Source organism: Antedon bifida, chromosome 9, assembly GCF_963402885.1.
Source record: "Antedon bifida chromosome 9, ecAntBifi1.1, whole genome shotgun sequence".
NCBI classification, from domain to species: Eukaryota; Metazoa; Echinodermata; class Crinoidea; order Comatulida; family Antedonidae; genus Antedon; species Antedon bifida.
This window is the reverse complement of record NC_136234.1, coordinates 10,962,080-10,979,943: the sequence shown is the minus strand read 5'-3', so window position 1 is coordinate 10,979,943 and position 17,864 is coordinate 10,962,080. Positions and strand designations below refer to the sequence as shown.

At 35.2% G+C, this 17,864-nt stretch overlaps 1 protein-coding gene across 1 annotated transcript; it reads right to left on the bottom strand.

The window, feature by feature from the left end:
- Positions 1-4,452: 4,452 nt before the first annotated feature.
- On the bottom strand, positions 4,453-17,764 carry LOC144851520 (serologically defined colon cancer antigen 8 homolog). The gene is made up of 17 exons (XM_078709029.1): positions 17,713-17,764; positions 16,436-16,701; positions 16,024-16,164; positions 15,495-15,614; positions 15,016-15,120; positions 14,589-14,653; positions 13,622-13,816; positions 12,969-13,107; positions 11,796-11,948; positions 11,422-11,556; positions 10,478-10,594; positions 9,607-9,735; positions 9,083-9,215; positions 8,415-8,532; positions 7,835-8,009; positions 7,482-7,598; positions 4,453-6,420 (listed from the first exon to the last, which is right to left on the bottom strand). Exons 2-17 carry the CDS (start codon positions 16,436-16,438, stop codon positions 6,325-6,327), a joined length of 1,941 nt encoding a protein of 646 aa, XP_078565155.1. The 5' UTR covers positions 16,439-16,701; positions 17,713-17,764; the 3' UTR covers positions 4,453-6,324.
- Between the last annotated feature and the right edge of the window lie 100 nt (positions 17,765-17,864).

Genomic DNA, 17,864 nt, shown 5'->3' with positions numbered 1-17,864 from the left:
TTAAACATATAAGACTAGTGCAACCTTTTCAGGAGAAGGAAGTACTGTAGATAAATTCTTATTACATTTCGAGAAAATTGCCGAAAAATCTTACATGACCTAAAGTAAAGAACACTGGACTTTGCTTTTACAAAGTGTACTAACTGGTAAAGCTAGAGAAATTTATACTGATTTATCAATTGAGCAAAGTTCATCATATGATGTAGTTAAAGAACTCATCTTAAAGGGGTATGAATTAGTCCCAGAGGCCTATAGGCAACAATTCCGAAATAAACGGCAAACTAATCAATCGATTATTTGATCGTTGGTGTGCATCTAAACAAACAAATAAAGAGTATGATACACTTAGACAACTAATTTTGATAGAAGAGTTTAAATCATGTATTACTCCTGATGTGAGAACTTATCTAGATGAGCAAAAAGCTGAGACCTTAAGTCAAGCTGCTCGACTGGCTGATGACTATGCCTTAACGCATAAACAAGCATTCATTCAAAAGTCCCAGTCACAGTCAGTCATGTCTTCTGGAAACAAAGTCCAGCCTAATGCTAGTTCTCAAAGTAATACTTCTTCTACTTCGCCTAAACCAACCCACACTTCCAACAAATCTGACCAACAATTTCCATCTCCTAGTACTACTTGCAATTATTGCAAAAAGCCAGGGCACATTATGTCCGAATTTTTTGCCTTAAAACGAAATCAAGGAAAAAGTAAACCTTCTGGGTTGGTCTTGGTCAAGAAACAGAAAAATTGATGGGTACTCTCCATTCATGTCCGATGGTTTTGTGTCTTTAATTGGATATGATTTAAATCTCAAGTCAGTTAGGATCCTTAGGGATACAGGTGCTTCTCAATCCTTGCTTTTAGAAGGCATTTTGCCATTATCTGATAGATCCTCTACTGGGGATGATGTCGTTTTGCAAGGGATTGAATTAGGGTACTTTAACGTACCATTGCACAATATTGTTTATTAAGTCCGATTTTATAAACGGACCTGTAGTAGTTGGGGGTCCATTTATGTTTTAGGGAATGTTTTAGGGAATGATTTAGCTGGGGCTATGGTAAAAGAGGACAAAACCACCCCAGATCCTAGTATGTTCCCTGTGTGCGCTATTACGCATTCTATTAGCCAGCAAATTGATGAGGTTATTTTAGGGGATACATTCCTTGCCTCCGAGTTTAATTCTCCCTCTGATGATACTTAGTTTACTGGCATTATGCCTTGTGTATCTTTGACTAAGGAGAAATTGATTGCTGAGCAGGTTGGCGACTCTAACATAAAAAATGTCATATCAGAAGATAACTTGACTTCTGCTATATGCACTATTTATGAAGATAACTTGACTTCTGTTCTATGAGCAAATTCTGAAGATAACTTGACTTCTGTTCTAAGCGCGACTGAACTAATTTCTATCACCCCTGTCACTAAGGTAGAGAGTGACTTAAACTTAAATTTCCAAAATATTAATGGTGGTGGCCATGATCTTAGTACTGAGAGTTGTTTGCGACTTCAACATTCTGAGGTCCTTGCTAATTTGGATGCTGAAATGACAGAACTAACAAAATTGGTGCTTGAACATAACAGTTCATATCCTGATGTACCTGTACACATCAATGATGTTGATGATGCTAAGCTGCTTAAAGAACATCCTTATCACCTCAATCTAATACAGCAGAACTATCTAAAACAAGAGATTGAGTATATGCTCCAAAACGATATTATTGAACCAAATTCTAGTCAGTGGAGTTCATGTAAAGCCTTTATAATATCTTCCTAAGATAGAAATATGGAACAATAGCGTAGTACTGAAAACTAATGTTATCAAATCTACGCGGTACATCTGAGATGGATAAGGGGGAGATTAGTACCAAAGTTTTTCCATTGTGCTCGCTCGCCTTTATATATAGATATAAACTTCTGGTCAAGTGTCAGCATAGCACAAAAATGGTATGTGTACGCAAAAAAATGTGTTTGCAAGCATGTGTCAAAATATCCAATTCGACTTGAAAAGATCCTCCCTGTAGAATCTAGACCCTAAACCTAACATGAAGTCTGTGAAGTTCCCTAGGCCTAGTTTACTGTAATGCATTGGATCGAATAGTTTCAATGTATTGAAGGCACTGTGCTGTCATTCTGTAATTCAATATACAGGTGATTGTGTGCGATACAGTTCTTATTTTGCAGTTGTTCTCTTATATTTTTTATGTCAATGTTGAAGATTTATTGGCACATTTTAAATGATTGTTGGGACGACAATGTATATAGCCATGTGCTCAGAAGTGCACGATGTATTTGTTTAGGGCAAATTGTTTGGGTAACACTACCTCACAGGCTTTTGTTGCATCGCAAAGCATTATGGGTTTAAAGGAAGTACAAATATATTCTGAATATTCATGAGCTGATAGCTGTTTATGACATCATGTATGTGGTCGGCCGCCGTCTCTCCTCGTGCGGCGACGACACTTTTTAAACGATTGATGATGGTTGGTGGTGGGTACCCGATGATGATAAATCATGGAGTACGCAATGTGACCCACATGATGATGATGTACGACGACAAACTATTGTATGGATCTGATTATGAGGTAAGATGGATGAAGAGAAATATCTTGGTCAGAATTTGCAATTTTATAGATTGGAAAATGGTTATGTTAATGGTTATTATGAAGGCGACTTTTTTGGAAGACTATATGGCCATCAACTCTACCAATTTTGTTCTAAAAGAACACCACCAGAAAGGAAACAAGCGATATATCAAATCAGGTTTTATTTTCTTTTGAATTCATCCCATGATTGCTAGCTCTAGGTCTATAATAGGCAAGGTACAGTGACAGTACAGAGGGAGGGCCGGCCCGACCCCACAGTTCATTTAAATTGCGGCTGGTATTTACTAGGCCTATAGTAATAAAGGTCTTTAATTAATAATTGTATATGCCTAGGATATCTATAAAATTATAAATACACCACCCCTAGCCTATTGAGCCAGCCTACTTTCTTAGAGAGGCTCTAGGAGTAGAAGTGGCCTGGAAAAAGCTCATATTCTGTCTGTTACCAATTTCATTGGTATAGGGAGCGGAATTGAAGGAAGGAGCCACTACATCCGCATACCTCTTTCATCAATCCACAAGTATTATCTGGTTGGTGAGGTTGCAGGAATGGACCAAAGTATTGTCAAACAAATAATCAATAAAATTCATGAGCATAGTTGGTAGGGATGTATTTAGTACAGATGAAATCAATCGTAGGATATCAGAATTTGTTGACAACGAATTGTTTTGTGAAACACCTACAGATTAAACGGCCAAAGTCAAATATTCGTAAATATTATCCAAAAAAAATTGACATCAGGAACCATGAGCAATTGCCACTCAGAAATATTGCAAGGAAGACCAAGAGGCACTTCAAAAGAAGATTGGGTAGCAAAATCACAAGAGACACTTTTTTTATAGGCTGCATAAGGAACAAACCAACGAAGGTGACAAAATAGGTGCAGAGCAAAGATTTTAATTTTTTGCACCAGGAGCCATGGCAAAAACGTCCTTCAAATGTATGAGTCGGATCTTGTCTTTTTGGATGCTACATACAAGATCACCAAATATGCCATCCCGTTGTTCTTCCTTTGTGTTAAAACAAATGTCGATTACAAGGTTGTTGCAGAGTTCTTCACTCAACATGAAGACCAAAGATATTGGCATTATTAAAACATGGAATCCTCTTTGGCAACCTACGTATTTTATGGTAGATTTTTCATGGATGGAAATAGGTGACATAGAAGAACAGTTTCCAGGGGTGATATCATACATCTGTGACTTTGTTGGGCAAGGAAAGGCAAGAATGGGCTGAATTCTTTAGAGCAGGAGGAGTTCTTAACACATTTGAAGCGGATAGTGCGGTTGTTAGTCTAAAAGAGTTAGCTCTTTATAAGGACAAACATCATGTCCACAACATTTAGCTTTCTTGTTCATTTTGTTGGGTGAGATTCATGCGCAAACGTCAAGTACTAAACACCAACAATGGCGTAGAAGCCCAAAACAAGGCCTTCAAATATGAATTCTTACCCCGATCGACAGATAGGTCAGTGTTTGGAATTCCGGTGATGCTTGTAGAGACCTATATACCTCAATGTTACAAAAAATATCAGCAAAGAAAAGTACAGCTTAGCCACACATACAGGAAATATAACTCAGCCGTACCTGTATACCTCTACCATGACCGACCGCCACATTTTATTAAGCATTGTCTCAAAGCTAAATTGAGCTCAGGTGATTTACTAGAGACTGATGTTTTATGTGTTGGAAAAAGGAATTGTTTCTGTTCATAGCTCCTCTCAGTACAACCAGTTTCATGAGGTCAATTTGCAAGTTCCAAAATGCACATGTGAGCAATGGGAGATATATTATTACCCTTGCAAACACTTCTTTGGAAACTTTTTTGCTGATCACTGGGATGATCACTGGGACTAGAAGAATTTACCATCAAGTTATCGTGACAGTGTATTCATTTCACTAGATAATGAGCATAATTTGTCAGTACACGTGCAACCAGAACAAGGCTGTGATTCACTTGATGACTTGTGCACAGACATGCAAGAGCCACAACACAATGTGCCTGCTTCACAGCCTAAGAGAACAATCTTCAAAAAAGTTTTCAAGACAAAACCAAGTCTTTGCATGATATGTCATATCTGGTTGATGATGTCAAGATTAGTGATTTCTCCATCTCCAAACTTTCCAATTAAGAAGTTTAGTCTAATACTACATATGTTTATATACAAACAAGTAATGTACACAAACCGAACGGACACACACACACCATAGCAAGCTGTAGATATGGCTCATGAATATTCAGAATATATTTGTACTTCTTTTAAACCCATAATGCTTTGCGACGCAACAAACGCCCGTGAGGTAGTGTGACCCAAATTGCTATTAAGTTGTTTATCTAAATTCAAATCATTGATACATATAGAACTTCTTATGAAATTACCAAACCAACATAAAAAGAGCAGTTATGCGAGCTCAATTTAATAATTAGCTGTCTACGCTCTCGAAAGATAAAAACCACAGTTTACTGTGAATGAACTTGGATATATAGCAGTTCCAATTAAAGACTGTTTGCGGTTATAAACCGTGAGACTGACAAAAAATTGCCCCAACCTAGATTGTAACGCAGCAGCGCCTGCTTGATATGAAGACATTCTAGCATTAGACCACTGGGGTATTATGGTCTAAATGTGATTCGATGGTGACTCTCCCAACACTCTCAGAATGGTTTTGTGTATTGAATTACTCCTGGCAGTAGTTATTGGGGCATTGGCAATAAAAAAAAAAAAAAAGCTAATATTCTACTTCACTTAAGCTGGAGCTATGATACCTCTATTGTGCCGGACGTCTGTCGCCAACAACAATGTCCATTACTTTTACATTCATCTGAATGATGGATGAAACCAAGCCAGGACTGTTTAAAGCAAGGTCCTAACATTGATCAAGGGCTTGCTTCTCTCATCCAGTGCTCACCTTGACCAGAGAAAGGGCATGGGCCAATACTTCTGTGGCAGATATTAGATGCAGGGGCTGTCAGAGTCAGCAGTGCTGTTTTCAAATACCTAATGAGACCCCAGCTCCATATACAGCACTTGATATTAACAGATGGTCTCCGATCCAAGCTTTAACCAAACCCTACGTTGCTTAACTTCGGTGATCTGACGAGAATGGTAATGCCGTATACTTATACCTCTATATGGTGTTGTAATAGCATAATTAGTCATCTGTTACTGTGATACCTCTGTATTGGGTTGTAATAGCATCACGAGTCATCTGTTGCTGTGATACCTCTGCATGAGTTTCTAGTAATAGCATCACGAGTCATCTGTTGCTGTGATACCTCTGCATGAGTTTCTAGTAATAGCATCACGAGTCATCTGTTGCTGTGATACCTCTGCATGAGTTTCTAGTAATAGCATCACGAGTCATCTGTTGCTGTGATACCTCTGCATGAGTTTCTTGTAATAGCATCACGAGTCATCCGTTGCTGTGATACCTCTGCATGAGTTTCTAGTAATAGCATCACGAGTCATCCGTTGCTGTGATACTTCTGCATGGGTTTCTATTAATAGCATCACGAGTCATCCGTTGCTGTGATACCTCTGCATGGGTTTCTAGTATTAGCATCACGAGTCATCCGTTGCTGTGATACCTCTGCATGGGTTTCTATTAATGCATCACAAGTCATCCGTTGCTGTGATACCTCCTGCATGAGTTTCTAGTAATAGCATCACGAGTCATCCGTTGCTCTGATACCTCTGCATGGGTTTCTAGTAATAGCATCATGAGTCATCAGTCATGGCAGCTGAATGATTGCTTTCCATTAGATCACTAATAGCACTACCACCAATGTTTTCCTTTGACAGGTTTCTTGTGATCTGCAAAATGAAAATGCATTTAAATTTATTTATTTAGTTATTCAATAACTATGGCAAATAAAAATTATGTATATCCATGCAAAATTTGGAAGAGTGTACTATATTTAAAGTAAATTTAGAACTAGCAAACGAACACTCGTATCATCATTGAACGTACAGATAATATTATCTGTTATTAATAGGCCACAGTACAGAGTACCACGACTTTCCATCTTTCTTCATTATGGCCGTGGGGAAGCTTTTCCGTCAGGAGAAATTACTGATTATTACACAACACCACAGCAGTAATACTGTATAGTCTGCAATGCGCACGTGTGTCTGTTTAGCTAAATCCCTGTTAGATTCAACCATTTCCCAAAGGTTGTTTTGTTTACTCTACTCATGCACTGCACGTACAAAGAAAGTTTAATAAGAAGGGTAAAATATGAAACTTAATAGGCAGCATCTAAAATGCATAACGCACAAATATTTGATTTCAATAAGATGGCGTTCATCGAAGGTACTTTCTATTCTGTCGTGTAACGTCTGTCTCTCTGTGCAATCTACCTCTGCTACATCCATAATTAAAATAACAAAGAGACGCCTGGTACAACGAGAAGTTGGGGAACCAGACCCCCGGGGAAACAGACGTTCCTATGCAATAGGCATATTTCTTTGACTTGAATTCTCCATATCACTGGCCTAGCCTAGTCTATAATGATAACCGTCTACACAACAGCCCATGAAATTGCAGACGTAAATTCCGACATTCAGGAAGCTTACCATGGCAATAATTGTAAATGATCGGGTCCACAGACTTTCGGGTTTAAGACGATCAGGCCCATTTGAGACACGAGCAAAACCAACGTCTATGACGATCGTGCAAAAGAACTACCATTTAATAACATAATTTATTGATATAGCCAATGTTTATTTAATATATAAAAATAAATTATTATTTCGAAAACTTTGTTATTCGGGGATTCGCCAAGGGGTCAACTGTGGACGCATTGTTCGCATGGCTAAAAAATGATCATTCATCACCAAAAATTAGAGTTTTCGTTTATCTTTTTGATACTTACAGATGAAATAGATTGGGGACTGGCTTTCTGAATTTGTGATCTTAGGAATTCAACTTCTTGGCTAAGAGCATGTCTTTCTTTCATCAAACCAGTTTGCTTTTGTAGTAACTCGTATATCTAGAAATCAAATACATACTTTAAATACAAAGTTAAAATACTTATACCAATATCAAGTCATCAGTTAAAACAAACAACAAATTCCAAGTAGTAGTAGTATCATGAAAAATTTAATAGGCCATATTGCAGTTTTAATGGAAGTTGTTCACGTCCATACAAAAAAACGAAACAAAATTAATGATTTAACAATAATAAAATGACAAAATAAACAGTTAAATTTCACCAAAAATTTGCACCTGTTTTCCAGTCCTTTGGCCATGTTCATCCAACTGCTCTAACCTGCTTTTCATACGTTTATGAAGACGTCCATGATCAACACATTGCACTTCCATCTCGGCATGCTGTTGAGAAAGACGGTCACAACGTAGACTCAGTTCCGAGTTTGTTTGTTTAAGTCTCCTTATTTCAGACCTATTAGAAGAAAAACAATAGGAATCAGTTTTTTAAAAAGCTTTTTCAGTATGCGAAAAAAAAAGAACTAAAAAACAACTCCACTCCCAATAATGAGTACAAAACATTCATTCATTCACCTACTTTTATTCAATTTATATATATTTACATGCTAGGCCGGGATGTTAGGCCATTCAAAATAATGAATGCGGAGTGGAACATCGGACACAACTAGTTGTTTTTTCGAACGCAATCACTTACAACACTGCATGGAAACAATTTTCAAAATGTTTACAGAAAGCTGGACATGCACGTTAATTATCACCATTACATATCACTTTTCCGTTAGGTAGGGCTAATTCCAACTGATACGTAATTAACCAATCAAATTGCAAGTGTGAAATATTCTAACGTAGTGATCTTTACCTGTATTTATCACTGACTTCTTGTACTTTGTCTGTTAGATTGGTTCCTTCATCTCTTAGTTTATTTATCAACAAACCTTGACTACATATCACATTCTCAAGTTCAGTTACTGTAGAAGCTAAAAGTAAAATTATAAATTATTTGAAAATATTATAACACACACAAAGGTATCCTTGCCATTTGATTGATTTCTAAACCAGATGCCATAGCCTTTCAGAATGACAAACATGCTAAAATAAGAAACATAATATATGTATTATAAAATTATTTTTAAATCAACAGGCACAAAATAAATTATAAACCGCTCGGTGATATACTGAATAAAAATTAATTAATTTTGAAATGACAAATAATCTGTGAGAATGAGAAAAAGCAGTCCCAACCGAAATATATTTATATACCATTATCACAAACATGTGAAAGAACTCAATTTTCAAGCTTTCACATTTTGTACTATTATCATCATTATTATTATCATTATGGGAATAACAAATTTTGTGAAAAAAATCAAGATTTAGATTTTATATCATATGCTGTTACTTTTTCATGTTATAATTGGAGAACCATATCTTTGCATGGCTTGCCTTCAAAATTCAGTCAGGATAAATTAAGTTTTATTTATTTTCTAAATGGATTAAACTAAGATGATGAGTTGATTCTTAACTTACAATATCTATTCTCCTGCTCATGTATAACTTGTTGTAGCTCCTGTTCTCTTTGTTGAGTGCGGCGGGTTAAAGTTCGTAGTTCATCGTTACGACTACGATCAATGCCATCTTTTGCCATCTTCACTAGCATAAGCTTTACAAAAACAATAGGAATTGAATATTGCATTTTTATATGTGATTTTAAACACAATTTTACATAAAGAGCATTCATCTTTCACCAAATGAAATTATTTGTATTATTGCATGAATATAAAACATTCATTATTTGTTTTATAACACACCAACCTTTTAATGAGAGGCTAGGCCAATGCCTAAACCATTCTAGAATTAGGCAGTAATGCAATTGGATGCAGAACAGAACAATTACAGACAGCTTGGCACTACAGCTTGATTTTAATGTGCTAGCACATTCTGGTTCTGGCTCGCTGGGTAAAAAAAAATGTATTGCACTCTTCTACCTATCCTAAATTTCTCTTTCAATAAATCGACTTGATAAGATACAATATCATTAGTTTATTTCTTACATCTCGTTCTGCTGTATTGCATCTCTCTGTTAACTTGATACTTTCATCTTTGCTCAATAAAGCTTGTTTTTCAGCCTCATCCATACGTCGCTTTACATCTCCCAACTCAGATTTTAAACGAGTCTTTTCCTGAAGCATAAAACAAATTTCTACATTTATTTATTTAATTATACTGTAATTGTAATAAGCATTATGACATTATAGTTGCTTTCGTACATTGGAAGAGCCAGAAGATAACAACATGCAATTGTTTGTGTTTATTGTGATGCAGTAACAACCTACAGTTGAACCTCCTGTAAGCGGCCACCCTCGGAACCAGGTTCTTTCGATAGAGGGCCAAAATCATGTACTGTATTGGCCATGCACGATATTTTTTGCCGTTCTCAACGCAACAGGCCTTTAAATTCGCCAACTAATTGTATTTTATTGTTTATGATCAGGTGGTTTGGTATTATTTATGACTTTCAGACACGTTTTAGTAGTTTAGTGTAGTTTTCTCATCTCATCTAAAAAACACAGGAAGTTTCTTCACAAAAATGTTTTTAAAACCGCTTCGAAATAAAGCTAATATATAAAGCATAATAAGTATAAAAATTGTATTTGTATAAAGGTTGCCGCTTACCCAATGCACTAATTAGATAGGAAAACAGGCTTTTGAAAGTGCAGCCGTTAAAGGAGGTGGCCGCTTACAAGAGGTGGCCGCTCACAGAGGTTTAACTGTACGAATCCTCAATAACATATAATGGTTGTCAAATAAAGGAATGAACAGCATTGTATTATTAATGAAGTATATACAAATAATAATGATCAGCTTCATCCTTTATATTTGTAATGAACCATTTGATAATAAATATTCATAGTATTTTCTTACCTGTACAAGTTCTTGAATTTCTAATGAGGTAGTTTGTCTAAGTTTGTCCAATTGTCTCATAGCTTCATCTCTTTGTATTGTTGATGAAGTAGTTGATACTTTCGCATCATGAGAAGCCTATAAAATAAACCCATTCCATTCTGAATGTAGTAATTTGTTTATTTGAAGAACACATTGCAGCATGATTTTTAAAACTGCTGTGGATTTACCTTTATTAACCACCATACACTTGAAGTATAAATAAGTTATTAGGAAGGTTTTGCAACCTTATGCATACGATAAGGAAAACAGATATGTTACACATTTGTTAAGCTTTTGAGCTGATTCCCATTTCATTAAAAAAAATATAGTTTTTATCTATTTGATCATATCATCTTTTTGTAGTGAATCAAGAATGATTATGATTATAATATTATGTAGACACGCTTGCTAAGAGGTGAAATATAAGATTTGGCATCCACAAGGAAATTATATTTTTCTCGAGGGACTATATATCTTTGAAGCGAAGCTAAGGGAAATTAAATCCTGAGAGAAAAATATCAATTCCAAGGGGATATCAAATCTTATATTTCACCAATAAAAAGGCAATATTTGTTATTATATATATAAATCCAAAGGCAAATTACTGAAAAAATTACAATGCTGTGGGTATCAGTGGCTGGATCTCAAAGGAGATACAAAAAAAAAGCGAAATCAAAACGATAAGTAAAACAGCCAGAAAAGTTAGCAGAGCTTTTGGGCAACACTAGCCCTTCATCAGTGCAAGTGAAGGAATTTGGATAACGTCATTATTATATATATATATATATTATAAAGCCAAATATCAGTAGAATATCTGCTGGGTCATTTTAGTCATCAAAGAGGTAACAATTACATAGTATGCACACAATTGCTTTTTTTTTTTTGGTACCAATTGAGTTTATCCGCAAAATCCAGAAACGTACCTGCGTAATATAAACGGAATGTTGCATGATCTGTGATTTGGCTTGTTCTAACTCATTTGTTAAGGCCACTTTCTCTCTTGTTACTTTCTCTATTTGGTTCTGTATTGCAGCATTTTTCTGTACTCCCTGAGCAATCTGAAAATAATAAGAAAATGTGATTGAAAACAAGTTCAATCTCTTAAAATTACAAGAAAATGTGATTAAAAAATCAATATGAACTGAAAAATGTGGAGATAATGTTTGATTAACGATTTAATAACAATACCTCGTTATAACATAATTATTATGTTTCATTTAGAGTGGAAATCAGTTGCATTTGTACTTTTATCATTGTTTTACTTTACATTGTTTGGCATTCTAATTCACTATTATACCTGTTGTTGAAGCTGTTCCAATTGTTGTTCATACTCCCTCCTTACAAGTTCTCTTTCAGTCATCAAACGGTTTTGTTGATCAGCTACTAAATCAGCCATTCGCTGCTCACTGTTCCTCACATCATCAGCCAATTGTTCCCTTTGAACTAATGCCTAAAAAAATACCCAAAACGTTATTACATACAGCTTGCTCAGTAGTTTTGATTTTGTTTTATTTTAACAAAATAAATGTATTTATTTAAAAAATTATTACAAGGATACAAGGAAATAATAATAACAAAAATAGTGTATCGTAAAAAATTCCCCTATCTATGATATCTTTCATTATAGTCTTGTATGCCCCTTGGGAGGAAGGAGAGACGATGGCGTTCAGTGGATCCCGGTGGCGGCCTCAGTCTACCACTACGTTCCATAAGGCAGTCGGCAATGTCCGAGTTAAGGGAATGACTAACATCATTCCATATCACTCTAAACATATTGCACAACCGTTCATGATAGACCGAGTCCACCACAGGTAATTCACATCCAACCATCCTCCCTGCCCTCCTCACCAACCTCTCTATTCTATCCCTATCTCCCCTACCAACATTCCCACCCCAACCCAACAGACAATATCCCCAAACAGAACTAATCACTGACAAATAAAACGTACGAATGAATTATTATTCTACCAGATTTACTTCTACTCTCATATTTCATTGGTAACCTTCATTCGATTTTAAATAAAGAGAATGATTAAATGCATTTTCACGCTGCAGGTTTAAGTTATGGTGCAGAGAATGGAAGCATTAGGAAACTGTATTATGCAGAATTTGGACTGGGCATGTGAACACTCCAAAGCATGTCTACGAGAAGAGTCTATGAAAATATCTGCTGATAATATTTATGCAGTATAGTCTTCAAAACGATGTTTCTTAATTTATTAAAAAGAATATCATTAAAATCACCATTTAATGAAGGAAGAAAAATATTTAACAATGTTACGTCAGAAAGTCGAGCTGAGTTTTGTAAGAAATATTTCTTTTTTACTTTTGTGATAAAGAATGATCTCATCTTAACATGAATTATAGAGTATCTCTTTTTGGCTGTATTATACCCTTTCACATCAAACTTCGCAATGAATAGTTTGATAGTGTAGACAGAGCTTTATAAGTTAACTATCAGTTTCCTTACCTGTGTCTTTTCCAGTTGAGCTTCCTGTAACATGTCTAAACTGTGTTTTACTTGTGTGTATGCTTCAGCCTCTTTCTGTTTCATTTCTACCATGTTTGATTTCATTGTGGTTACAACATCCATCAGATCATCACGTTCTCTAATAAATAAAAAATAAACAAAAATTGAAGAATACAGGGGGAAAGTCTACAAGCTAGAGGGGGAAAGTACTACAGTATAATTTTCTTACATAAATCTCTCCTAAAACAATTAGTCTTAATTGCACTGCTTAACAAGTGAATTTCTATAGTTGAAACCCTGGTTCAAATCTTGCTGTTAACGTTAATATTATTCTAAACAATATTTTGTTGTGGATTGTTACTATACACTTTGAACATTCCCATTAAAAAGTAAACTACCAATAGATGCTGGATCATTATGGCAAGATATGGATCAAAAGTATGACCTGTAGGCAGTAAATATAAATAGTATTTCTGGGTTTGTGACCTCCTTTCAACTTCAAAATTATGCTTTGGTGAGATTCAGATCAAAACTGTGGCCTTAAGGCTGTTGAAAAACATTCAGAAGTTTCATAAAAATGTTAAGTATTATATGCGAACATTATTATATTGGAACTGTTTTTGCACCAATACTATTAATAAGTAATTAGTTACCGTGTTAAAGAATCCAGTATTTTGCTTTTATTATCCATATGCGTACTAGCGAGGACCGCTTCATGTTGGGCACATCGTATACACATTCCTTCGTTTTTAGGAGTGTCATCTTTACCCAGAAGACTTAGAGATTCTGACATGCGTAGTTTACTTCTTAAATCATCACAAAGCTCTTCATGCTTTTTTAACTCATTTCTGAAGCAAAAAAAAAACCTTGATGTAAAGTTTGAAATACACCACATATATTTAGTTCTGAGAAGAAATATTTAGGTTTCTCAATGTTTTGATCACTATACTTTGATCGTCCACAGGAGTGAGAAACCAAATCATCAAAATAGGCTATGAATAAATATATTTAGAATTATTGTTCTGTGTCTGCAGTATTTATATATGTAACTTGGTGTGTGTGCATACAAATAAATGGATTTATAGTTCCATATCATATCTCAAGCGATACAACATGGCAGACCTATACCCATTGTGAAACAGACAATATTGACCAACTTTTTGGGGTAGTAGAAAACATTTCATCATCTATTTGACTTGGCACAAAAGGTAGAAGAATATATTAATCAGTGAACATGTTGAACATTAAAATTTAGCATTAAACAGCATTTGTTACCCAAAACCTCAGTAACTTCTTTTGTTGTTTTACTTATTGTTTTTATTTAGCTTTTTTGCTGATTTTATTTGAAATTCAGCCACTGATACTCAGAGAATTGACATTTTTCAGTAATTCTTCATTTAAATAATGCAATAATTAGAGATGTATTGTCCCCTAAAAAACAATTTCTTTTTTGAATATGACATTTCAATGTCATATAATTGTTATTCATTTTAACCCAAAACTGGATGATAAAAAAAGCAGAAGAGAAAAGGTTTGAATAAAGTTATCGGACAAAGGAAGCAAGCATGGCAGTACCAAGTGCTCTACATCGTAAGACTAGAAAAAATGTTACAAACTCACTTAGTGTATGTTAGTTGCGATTCTAAACGTTTGGTCTTGGCTTCATGGAACTGCTTCACTTGTTCCTATAAAGATAAAACTCAAGCTATGACATGATAAATAAGAGCAATGATAAATATAAAAACAAGATACAGTACACACCTCCACATGCATTATGCCACTTAATAATGCAATATGTCTAAAATAAATTTTTTATCCTAAGATACTACTTTTATTTATGAATTTTAAATTCGGGCTGCGTTTTTTGTATATTCTGCTTTTGAATTCGTAACTTTGTTTTTTAGTTTGAATTTACTGCAATTTAGAAACATTAGGAATCCTAATTATTTATAGGCTAGGTAACATTTTACTCTCCACCTCACAATAGTAGAGTTCAGTAGGGGTGATTATTGTCATATAATACTAATAGAAGTAATAAAAACTGTACCAGTTCCTGCTCCCATTTAGCATAAAGGTCTTTGTTCATTGGTTTTTCTGGATCGATTTTGTTAGCATCTGGTTTACTTCCTTTAAATAACTTATCTTCAGCCTCCTAATTTTAGCAAGAAAACGAAAACATAAAACAAATTAATCATCTTTTTAAACACATTCTTATATGCCTGTTTGGGAAACTTTTAATATATATACCATCAACACAAAATGTCAACACTCTAAACCTTTCAGCCAAACTAACTGCAGAGCATAAAATCAAATTTTGGCAATTAGTTTTTCCAACTTTTTACTAGACTGTGTTTCGATTTAATAATAATAAAATATGTTGATACTTTTCATATGCGTTTTAATATTTAAATCAGTCTAGGAAGACGTGTACATGTTAAAAACCAAGAATTTCTAAAAATGTAATATTTGATATGTGTATTTCGATATGTTTCTTTTGATACAAGTATGCAATTAATTCTTTTCTACCTGCGGAAATTGTTGAAGTTCCAATGCAAGCTGTACCATGTTAGTCTTAAGTTCTTCATGTAATTTAATATTTTCAGATAAAACATTGTCGGTTTTGTCTTTTAGAACAAGCATTTCTTCCTGAAGTATCAAGCAAGATAAAGATTTCAGTAAATAATTAAATTATTATTTATTACATCACTTTAGCAGTCCTTAAAACGAAATCGGCCATTCCATTTACAAAAAACTGTCTTTACCAGAATATAACCGGCATACACCATTTTATAGTATGAAAGGGCTGTAAAAAAAATCTATTTTACTATACACCGTTTACTTGATACACTTGGCTGAACAACGTTTAAATTAACTACAGAACATCATGCTCTCACACATCAAGATAGAGAAATATATCTATGATCGTTCACACAGCATGGCTGGGAGTATATTACTGGAATCGTGTTCTGTTAGGAAGGGGATTTAGTTAATCTGGAGCTACTCTTTAAATTTATAAAACTAAATATTAGTAAACAATCAAACAGATATACTTTACCTTACAAAATTTGAGATCACCTTCCAACTGCTGGATGTAGGAACTCTGGTTTTTAATTAAAGGAACGAGCTGATCAGATGTCGGCAATGTGTCAGGATTTCGCATATCATGATGTGATATAGATGGTGAAGATAGGTCACGCTACATTAGAAATAAATCAAATACACCTTAACGTTTTATGTTAACCATGCTTACTGAATTGTTGCTATTTATTGGCACTGTCGAATGTGCACCTAATTATTTGTTTTTTACAAAACAACCGATAACAAAAGAATCTACTTTTCGTCAAGAAACATGAAACTATTCGAAAGACTTTGTGGGATAGAACAGAGCCAATGGGTGGCACTATGTTGAGTCATGGAGTATTGAGCCCTCAATAGGTTAGAAGGGTAAGATGTAGTTAAAAACTGACCATTTGTAAAGGCTGGTTCCTGATACTAGTGCTGCCAGGGAAACTTGCTAATTTGTAATCTGTATTTGGATGTAGCTTTCTCTCTTCTTCTTTCAGTAAAAATTTCAAGCGGTGTGCAGCACTGCCATAATCTATACTGTTGTGTGACCTCAGTTCAGAGTGACCTTGAAAGTTTACTGAATGACCTGGTGACCTCTTTGGACTGCGGTCAGGATGTGGTAGTCTAAATGCTTGGGTCAGATTATCCAAAGACCCATGAGCTCGCTCTTTTGCAAAAACAAAGTTCACATTTTTAAGAGATTTAAAATAAAAATAGATAATAAACATTTTAATTACTATAAAACATCTTTTCGCTAAATAACTACAGTAGTTTTGCTCAATCAAGAACTATAGTATAAGAACAGAACTGTAAGAAATTGAAAGGAACTATAACATTTGTTCCTTTCAAATTCTTAGGACGCAAGAACAAGTAACGCAGACAAGTTTGCTTACAAATACAAAAACTTTTTTTGAGTTTGCTTTTCGCCTAGGTTACTGGTGGGGGAATGTAACAGAATGATAATAATATTGACCTAGGACTAGCCTACTACTACTACTAGCTAGGCCCTATAGGAAAAGAATTTACACTGTACTAGCCTAGGGCCTACTATACACAGTTCATATAACATTTTTCAGAAAATACATAGGCCTAGCATCAATGCAATGACATAAATAGACTAGCCTAGGCCTAGTATTGTGCATGGTAACGTGGGCAGAATTGATCGCACCCTACTACTAGTACTAGCCTACTACTGTACTTTCGAACCATCGCCGCGCAGAAGGGCAGGTGAATGTTTTATGTGTTTTATAACACTCACGCGGGCTGGGTCAGGGAAAATTTTCATTTAAAAATTTTGTTTAGCAATATTGCTAATCAAACTGATTTTGAAGTCGAGAAACATAGTTTTGTATTGTATTTTTTGCTACACAATTTTCAAAATGTGTAGCAATAAGGTTGTTTTGTATAGCTTTTTGCTACGCTACACTGGCGAAAATGTTCCTTGTGGGTAGGCCTAGGGCTATAGCTAGGCTACTAGGCTAGGCCTAGCTAGCCTAGCTAGGCCTAGCCTAGCTAGGCCTAGCTAGGCTAGGCCTAGCTAGGCTAGGCCTAGCTAGGCTAGCTAGGCCTAGCTAGGGCCTAGCCTAGCCTTAGTTTAGATAGCCTACCTAGCCTAGGCCTAGGCCTAACTAAGAAAGGTGCGAAAGTACAATAGTTCTGCTCATCATAATTATTATACCTCTAAGACTTTTTTGATAATCTGAAAGAGGAGCTTGTGCCAATTCACCATACGACAAAGATTAGGACTAGACTAGACTGGGGACGTCGCGTCTGCTGCCCTCAACAGTGATACAATACAGTACTATTTCGGTGGGAGTCGGTCGTTTATTG

Coding starts and splice junctions, on each gene's coding strand:
- LOC144851520 (XM_078709029.1), bottom strand. Junction 11,557..11,795: donor TGGAACAGCTTCAACAACAG/GTATAATAGTGA, acceptor TATTATTTTCAG/ATTGCTCAGGGAGTACAGAA. Junction 9,736..10,477: donor AAATTCAAGAACTTGTACAG/GTAAGAAAATAC, acceptor TTTATGCTTCAG/GAAAAGACTCGTTTAAAATC.